The 8708-nt window shown below is 45.1% G+C and overlaps 2 protein-coding genes across 2 annotated transcripts; one reads left to right on the top strand and one right to left on the bottom strand.

Moving 5' to 3' along the window:
* The first annotated feature begins 16 nt into the window (after nucleotides 1–16).
* LOC103617257 (small nuclear ribonucleoprotein-associated protein B'-like) lies at nucleotides 17–2264 on the top strand. The gene is given in 7 exon segments (XM_008635534.2): nucleotides 17–194; nucleotides 560–671; nucleotides 923–1075; nucleotides 1434–1475; nucleotides 1478–1574; nucleotides 1737–1862; nucleotides 2078–2264. Coding segments are annotated over 7 exon segments (699 nt in total). The 5' UTR covers nucleotides 17–63; the 3' UTR covers nucleotides 2116–2264.
* Nucleotides 2265–2691: 427 nt separating this feature from the next.
* Nucleotides 2692–8700, bottom strand: DDX27 (DEAD-box helicase 27). Its single transcript, XM_008635524.2, has 20 exons — nucleotides 8671–8700; nucleotides 8557–8616; nucleotides 8138–8288; nucleotides 7722–7768; nucleotides 7478–7564; nucleotides 6625–6730; nucleotides 6368–6541; nucleotides 5906–6056; nucleotides 5657–5756; nucleotides 5406–5547; nucleotides 5178–5331; nucleotides 4982–5063; nucleotides 4729–4906; nucleotides 4485–4591; nucleotides 4204–4309; nucleotides 4014–4108; nucleotides 3787–3913; nucleotides 3466–3550; nucleotides 3197–3271; nucleotides 2692–2907 (listed from the first exon to the last, which is right to left on the bottom strand). Exons 1-20 carry the CDS (start codon nucleotides 8698–8700, stop codon nucleotides 2892–2894), a joined length of 2073 nt encoding a protein of 690 aa, XP_008633746.1. The 3' UTR covers nucleotides 2692–2891.
* Between the last annotated feature and the right edge of the window lie 8 nt (nucleotides 8701–8708).

Genomic DNA, 8708 nt, shown 5'->3' with positions numbered 1-8708 from the left:
CGCTCCGGGCCGGCCCGCGGGTAACGCGGCGCTCTCTTGCAGAAGGTGGGAAAGAGCAGCAAGATGCTGCAGCACATCGACTACCGCATGCGGTGCATCCTGCAGGATGGGCGCGTCTTCATCGGCACGTTCAAGGCCTTCGATAAGCACATGAACCTCATCCTCTGTGACTGCGACGAGTTCCGCAAGATCAAGTGAGCTGTGCGGGGTGTCCCCAGCCTGGCTCCCCAGCGAGGGGGGCCTCGGGGCGAGAGCCGGGACACCGATGGGGCATCGTGTGCTGCCGGCTCCCGCAGAAACAGTCATGGGTTTAGTCTCGTTTGTCAAATCCCCAAACTACCAAGGCTTAAGGGGCCCTTTGTTTCAGTTCTTTTCTAATAACCAACATACGTGATGCTAGTTGTAGCAGTTTAGATTTCTCTATGTACTTAGTTTGAGGCATATAAAAATGTACTCTTCTCTGGAGAAGCAGCCTAATCGTATATTTGTAAGCTCAAAGAGCAGCATTCATTCATTCATTCTGTTTTTTTCTTATGCTTCACAATGTTTTTTCTCACAGACCTAAAAATTCAAAACAGCCAGAGCGGGAAGAGAAACGAGTCCTTGGTCTTGTGTTGCTTCGAGGGGAAAACCTGGTGTCCATGACGGTTGAAGGACCACCTCCAAAAGATGTAAGAATGAGCACAGAGCTAAGGAAAAGGGGAAGGGAAATCTAATGAATTTTCTTCTTTTCAGGGGAATGCTACTGTTGTATTGTAGTAGACTTCCAGATGCTCTTGTGACTAGGTCCAATAAACTTCACTGCAGGAAGCTCTAATTCCTTTATGGGCTTGGACATTTAACTGGACAAAGGACAGGTGTGGGCATCTCCAGGATATGAGGACTTGTGATAAATCTTTCTTTTGGGGGGCTCTGTTTTCAGACTGGAATTGCCCGGGTACCCCTTGCTGGAGCTGCTGGAGGACCTGGCGTTGGGAGGGCAGCAGGGAGGGGAGTACCAGCTGGTGCTCCCATGCCACAGGCTCCAGCAGGATTAGCTGGCCCTGTCAGAGGAGTGGGAGGACCATCCCAACAGGTGAGATACTGTGACCTATGTGGCTTTTGTTTTTTGGCACCAGTGAGATGCGAGAAATTGGTGTAGTGGAAGAATTATAATCTTAGTTTCTGTTACCACAAAGTTTGAGCCTAGTAAGGCTTTTTTTGGGACTAGATCTCCCTAGGTACTGTCCTATATGACAGAAGAAGAGGCTTGAAAAGTGCAGATTCTCACATGTAATTCAAGTGGTATCCATTGATTTGTGTTATAGGTTGTAGCATTATTTAGTAAGTTAAGAGAAGACATGTAATTTTTTGAAGGGGAATTTCAATGTTATTTTTTAGTTATTATTATAAAGCAGGTGCTGTTTTCCTGAGCCCATTTATTTTGTCTACAGGTGATGACACCCCAGGGTCGTGGAACAGTTGCAGCTGCCGCTCCCCCCCAGCCACTGCCAGCATAGCAGGAGCCCCAACTCAATACACACCAGGGCGTGGGGGTCCTCCCCCACCCATGAGCAGAGGAGCCCCTCCTCCAGGTAGGAATTACTTTGTAGAGCTCATGTTTTGTTGCAAAATTGGTGATAAAGTGGTAATTACCTGAGTCTGTTGAAAATCTGGTGTTATGGAAGATATCCTGATACCCAACTAGTGCTTGAATATTCAGCTGGATTTACGTGCTTGTTTTTCTCTGGCTTAAGGAATGATGGGACCTCCTCCAGGCATGAGACCACCAATGGGCCCACCCATGGGAATGCCACCTGGCCGAGGTGCTCCAATGGGAATGCCCCCCCCAGGCATGCGGCCACCACCCCCAGGAATGAGAGGTGAGCAGAGGTTATCCCAACTGCCTAGGAGCTCTAAGAAGCCATAATATAATGTTTGAAGGGTGATGCATTCAACTCTCTCCCGAGCTCTGCTAGTTGTCATAAATGCTTTGGTGCCAAAAAGGGGTGCTACGGCTACTTTGAGCATGGGGAAAATGTATTTTTTGTTTAGTCTTGCTGCTGCTTTTCTCTTCAACTCTTTCCTTTATTCCCAGGACCCCCTCCACCTGGCATGCGCCCCCCGAGGCCGTGAGAATTCTGTAATGTACCTCTGAACTGGGAGAAGACCAAGGAAGGGGATACTGAGCAGTACCACCTGTCTAACCTTTGTTATGTATATTTTATATCTACTGCTGGTAATGTCTGCCCTTTTTAATAAAGTTGGAAAACCTAGTATTTGGAGTCACTGTTGTGCTGGTCTGTTTATGTCAGGAGTGTAGGCATTACTTTTTAATGCTACACTTGGGTCATCCCAGAAAAGCAGGTTTGAAGAAAAATGCTTAATTTGTATGGACAGCTCAGAAATGAACAGTTGGCCTGTGTTCCTTATTAAGGCATAACAATGAAATTGAGCAAGGCTGATGGGGAAAAAAAACCAGGTAGGGAGAGCAGAGATGGGAAAAAATTAAAGAAGCCATCTTTGTGACAGGTAGTTTGAACAACCTTTTTTTCCTATTACAGAAATAGGTTATGGACCACAAAAATCCTTTTCAGCTCTATTAATTATTTGAGATCACATAAGTATATGAACAAAGCATTGTCCAGTTTTTGCCAATGTATGTGCCACCTTTTAGTTGTTCCAGCTATCCATAAAACAGAGTAAAACCTCTTAAAAGAAAAATAATCCTTTATTGCATGGGCTGCTACAGATGTTTTCAGTCTTCAACCAGGCATTGACAAACATCCCAAAGTTATTCCAGAATCTGAAGAAAAACTTCAATTTTACTGAAGTTATCTCCTTGCAGTACAAAAAACTGAGGGCCTGTACAGTGTGTCTGAAATTACCTGTTAGGTAATTGCCAACAGTTCTTACTTTCTCTTGTACCTGAAAGAGAAGATAATTGAAATGACATTCTATCAGCCCAGCTCTCAATGACAGATGAGGAGCAGCACGGAGCATTTTCTAGGCAAAATGGTCTCCCAAGTAGGAGCCTAGGAATGTGCTGTTAAAGGCACTATCCTTGATTACCCCCTGCATCAGACCTGCCATAACTGGGTACTGCAGAACCAACAAACCTTTTAGCAAGGGCCTTTAAACAAACACAAGAGGAGGAAGAAGAAGAAAGCAGAAAAAAAGCCCCAAAACTTGAACAAGAAAGTAAAGGGAACTATACCTGGACTTGGATTTGAAGTTTCCTCCTTTCCTGCGCTGGGCAATACCCAGGCGTTTTCGATCTTCAAATGATGGGCTTTTGAGAGAGAGGGGAGGGAGGAGAGGTCAGACAAGTCACAGAATTACAGCAGTAGGACACGTACTTCTCAAAAGAACCCTGCCCACTTTTTTTCCCCACTGTCAGTCAAAGTATCCCTGAGGAAGTAGAGAGATGCAAGCAAATTCTCATCTACTACAGTCTGCACTAACGTAGACCTGCTAAGACCTTACCCGGCACGGTACTGCTTCAGAGCCTTCCTGCTCGTGTTGGTCAGCTCTTCGTCAAACACAGACAGTTTCTTCTTCTTCTTGGGACCTAACCAACAATAGTCAGAACATTTGTTGTAAATGGAAGGCCACAGCATCATCACAGTACTCTTGAACACAACAATTAGCCTAAGCATGAGGCAAATGACTGCAAACATAGACCCTTGGCCAGCACTTGTGGCCATTCCTTCAAAGATCAGTGCTGCCCTCTGTACAAACTAATTTAACTATTTCTAGCAAAGTAAGTGACATAAAGTAAGTTAGCTGTAAAACAAAAGTCTCTACCTGCTGGTGCTGCTGCTGGTTCCTCTTCTGGCAAGGCTCTGGCTCTCTTTGCTCGGCGATTCCTCTTTGCCAGCCGCTCAGCGTACATTTGAGATTTCAGGATTTCGAACTGTGATCTTTCCTCAGGCTGAAAGGTGTTAAAATACAAGTTTCAGTGATGTGAAGCTTTGCTAAGGGAAAACTATGATAGTCCACCCAGGGTCTCACTTGTCCACAAAGGAACTCACTGTCATTTGGGCTTTTTTCTGTGTGTCCTGTACAAATTTCTTCCTTTTCTTTTTCCCTCGTAATGCTAGGTCAAATTCCTGCAGGGCTTTAGCCACTGGAAAGAGAAACAGAATAAAGAACTTCTTAAAGCACAGAGCAGAGGCCAGCTGCAGCTATAGAATTTAACATGGCAACAGCGTCACGACTCACATTTCTCTTTCTTCCTCTCCTCACGGGTCTGGAACCAGCTCCGCTCCACACCCTCACTCCCAGTCTCTTTTTTTCCTGTCTCCAGCTGCTTCTTTGCCTTGTTGATCTGTGATAATTCAGGCAAGACGTGAGCTCATGGTGGCTAAAAAATACTCCTCTCTCAACAGTTCCCATGCAGGAACTGAGAGATTCTTTTCCCTTTCTAAAGTAAGCAAGTTAAGTACACTTAGGGTGACCTCAGAATGGACTATATCACACCAGATATTTAAAAAATTGCTTACCTGGGCCTCTGACTGCTGCATCTCACGTTCCTCACGCTCCAAGCACAGAACTGCATAGATATCTTTCTCTAGATTCTCGATCTTCTCCCGAAATTTCAATATGACATCTGAAAACAATACCATGTGAACGTCAGAGGCAGCTCATGCAAAGTTCATCTTGTTTTTCAGCACCTTTTAGTGTCCCTCTGTACCATGATATTCCCTGTGTACTCTCTCCAGCTCTTTACCTTAGTGAAGCACATACCTTGGGGGAGGATTCTGGCTTTCACTGCTGTTTTAGCAGTCTTGACAATCTCCTTCAGCATCTTGCGCTCTTCCTCCCCCACAAGTGAAACTGAACGACCAGCCTTGCCTGCCCTGGCTGTCCGACCCACACGGTGGACATAGTGTTTGATGGTGTTAGGCATGGTAAAATTGATTACCTGTGACAGAAACAGTGTTAATAGGGAAACAACATGAAAGGCCTCATTAAAAAGCTCAGTATTTCAAATACTCACTGTTTTAACACCTTCAATATCAAGTCCACGTGCAGCCACATCTGTAGCTACCAGGATATCAATCTGCTCATCCTTAAAGCGCCTGAGCAGAGAAAGCAAATGCATTAGCAGTGAATGCAGCTATCTACTTCCGTCCTAAAACTTCCAGCTTGGAATTTCTTTTCAGGCTAGGCTTGCCAACTAAGCCTGCTAATACCTGAGTGATTCCAACCGCTGTGTCTGAGAGAGGTTCCCGTGAAGCTCCCCAACCCGCAGGCCCATCAGTCCGAGCAGGATGTGCATGCGGTGAGCTTGCTTCTTGGTCTGGGTGAAAAGCATCACATGATCTTGGAACGTTCGTGTCAGCAGAGCTGAAAGAAAGTCCTCTCAGAAGCCTGCTCCAAAGTCACTCACTGATTCCAGCTTGCCTCAGCTTATCACTGACCTGTTACAATGGCCTCCCGGTCCCCCTCCCGGTTGGGTCTGATCCGGATAAATTCCTGCCGCAGGAAAGGCGCAACATCTGTGTTGCTGTTCACAAAAATTCGGACAGGATTTTTCAGGGAAACGGAAGCCAAATCTTTCACCTACAAAAACAGGTTAAGAAAAAAGAAGTCCACATGATTTCTGGTAACAGACCTGACAAACTCCTATTCAACTTCCTGCCTCAATATGCTTCTCAGCAGCTTGTCTTACCTCCTCAGTCATTGTGGCAGAGAAAAGCATTGTCTGACGGTGGTGGGAACACAACCTGATTATTTCCTTCATCTGTTCCTCAAAGTATTCATCCAGCATCCTACACGGGAGAAAAACAGCAAGGTAAGGCAGCTTCACCTGGGCCTAGCCAAGAAACATTACATAAGGCTGGACAAGGACAGCCTGATAGCCTGGGGAAAGGAAGGTAGAAAACTGCCATGTTTTTCACTGCTGTCCTGCTTACCCTACCTGTCTGCTTCATCCAAAATCAGCACCTCAACACTGCTCAGGTGGAAAGAAGGGCAGTTGTGGAGATGATCAATCAGTCGCCCAGGAGTGGCAATAAGAATGTCTGGCCCCGAGCGCAGAGCAGCTTCCTGAGTCTTCACATCCAAGCCACCTGAAAGAGAGGGAACACAGACTGCTGACCCTCCGAGCACACTGCAGCAGAGTACATGGATGCATGTTAGCTGAGGAATGGGAAGCACCTCAGATTAAACAACATCCAAAACCAGAAATGACCCCATATTTTCTTTCTCAAAAACCAGTAAACAAGAACAGCACAACATTGGAAAGCAAGATTTTAAACCACAATATGTCTACTAGAAGCATAATAACCATACAGCCTCCAGTTTTACAACACAGAATTCCCAGTTCCATATAGTGGTTTACAGTGAGCTGTACAGTTCACATAAATTACTTAACACTCACCTACTGCCAGGCAAGTTGTGACACTGCTGAACTGTGCCAGCTGTTTTGTGACAGAGTGCACCTGAATACCCAGTTCTCGTGTTGGCACCAGAACCAGTACACGTGTTATTGGAGCTTGACGAGGTTTGTAAATCAGGCGCTCGAGGACAGGCAAGATGAAGGCAGCTGTTTTACCTGAAATAAAAAATTAAGAAGGGTTACCAATTATTGTGAATAGCTAATTCTCTGTTTCTAGAGTGCCCTGTTCAACTCCCTACCTGTCCCAGTGGCAGCACAAGCACAAATATCCTTTCCCAGAAGACCCACTGGGATACAAGCCTTCTGAATTGGGGTTGGTTGCTTGAAGCCAAGAGCTGTGATTGCCTACAAAGGAGAGAGAGCAATTAAACTCTGTCTCTGATATGGCCACACCACGAGTACTGTGTCCAGCTCCTGAGTACAAGAGACATGGACATACTGGAGAGAGACCAACAAAGGGCTATGAAGATTATGAAGGGCTTGGGAGCACCTCACATATGGGGAAAGGCTGACAGAGCTGGGACTGTTCAGCCTGGAGAAGGCTCAGGAGAAAACTTGTCAATGTCAATAAATACCTGATGGGAGGGTGGAAAGAGGATGGAGAGAGAGACAGATGCAATGGGCACAGACTGAAATACGGTAATATATGTGTTTAGGTTCCTTCTAAACACCAGGAACTGCTTTGTCACCTCAATGGTGACCAAGCACCAGCACAGGGGGCCCAGAGAGGTTGCAGTCTCCATTCTTGCAGATATTCAAAGCCATCTGGACACATTCCTGGGCAGCAGCTCTAGGGGGCCCTGTTTGAGCAGGAGTTGGACAAGATGACCTCCAAGGTCCCTTACAATCTTAACCATGCTGTGACAAGTCCCACTCAAAATGGTGTCGATACATTCAATCTTTGACACAATCAAAGAACAGTTTCCATTAATCTGTAATAACAGCTCCTAAAGGACTATCGCACTAGCTTCCAGATTATTTCCTTGTCAGAGAGGTTGCAAAGCAAAGAGGAATTTGACTGTTCTAATTGGTGATAGGGAGGCTGTTCAACATTTTTCAGAGTAACATGTAATAAATCAACCAGGTAAATACCTTTAGCAAAGGTCGTGAAAGATTCATGTCCTGGAATGACAAGTTATCATCATATTGAGAGGCATCTTCAAAAAAGCTCTCTGGTTCCTAGAAACAGGAATAACAACAAAACTGGAACAACACAAGCAGCAACACAACTTGTTATCAAAAGGCTCTGGGCTGGTTTTTGAGCTACCATTTGTTAACCAAAGCGAATTCCTCCACAAGAAATGCTGGAGAAATTTGACTAGTTTTTAACACTTACCACTTCTCCCTTTTTTGATCTCCTCTTTTCCTTCACTTTGACCTTGTCTGCAGAGAAAGAGAAATGTGACGGGAATTAACAAGCACAGCTAAACCCATAACAAGATGCTGTGAACTGTCCTAACCTTGTAACCTCATTCTTTTTGCTCTCAACTGAGATATTGAGGGAGAAGCCTCAGAAACAAGTAGAGGCATGGAATGGAGTAAAACTACCAAGTAAATATCCTTCTTCAGGGATGAGTTCTGTTATGGCTACCATTCAAAATAAGCTTGATTAAAATCAGAAGGAATGTTGCAGAAGGCAAACAAAATATACAAGATTCTTGCCCACTCTCAGCAAGGCTTCACTACAGACTCTTCTCCAGTGAGCCAACACTATGTCAGGTTCTTGACCATCTCTGTGTGTACTGCTGATACCTGCTTTTGCGAAGATACTTTCATCATCCAGTGAATACTCAGACTCCACATCTTCTTCATCCCTACTGCAATCCTCACACTCCTTTTTGGTTTGATCATCTTCAGCCTCCGCATCTTCATCTTTCACTTTTGCTTGTTTAGCTTCCTTTTCCTAAAAAAAAAATTATAAAAATGTTTTAAAAAGAAAGGATGAAAAAGAAACTTCAATCCTTCATGAGCCTGTGTTTATAATGAGCCCATTCACAAAACCATGATTTTGCATAACTTTAATAATTAATAATTCTGCAACCTTATCCATTCAGCAACACATCACATGTGGCAGCAAACCCAGCTGAAGTGATGAGCTGCAGCCAGAGCACTGTGGCTGACGGAATGGCCAAACACATACCAGTCTTTTCAGCAATGAGAAAGACCCTGACCTGGAGCTTCCTTTTCTGTCTCACTTTCTCAATCTTCTCATCCAGCGTCGTAGCTGCTTTCTAGGCAGAAAATCACAACAGGGAAGCTGTAAGAGGAGCCCAGGAGAACAGTGCGTGCTGTGGCCTCTGGCGCAGCAGCTCCATTCCGGCCT

Source organism: Corvus brachyrhynchos, unplaced genomic scaffold (genome assembly GCF_000691975.1).
Source record: "Corvus brachyrhynchos isolate BGI_N302 unplaced genomic scaffold, ASM69197v1 scaffold10, whole genome shotgun sequence".
NCBI classification, from domain to species: domain Eukaryota; kingdom Metazoa; phylum Chordata; class Aves; order Passeriformes; family Corvidae; genus Corvus; species Corvus brachyrhynchos.
Note: the sequence above shows the minus strand (reverse complement) of the source record. Positions and strands in the feature narration are given on the sequence as shown.

What these genes read in the sequence shown, in the direction of transcription:
- DDX27 (XM_008635524.2), bottom strand. Translation starts at nt 8,700, where the DNA reads ATGGAGCTGCTGCGCCAGAGGCCACAGCAC. An exon ending in AGCCAGAATCCTCCCCCAAG is followed by an intron (nt 4,592 to 4,728) that starts GTATGTGCTTCA and finishes TATTGTTTTCAG; the next exon opens with ATGTCATATTGAAATTTCGG. An exon ending in ACCAGCAGCAGCACCAGCAG is followed by an intron (nt 3,551 to 3,786) that starts GTAGAGACTTTT and finishes ATTGTTGGTTAG; the next exon opens with GTCCCAAGAAGAAGAAGAAA.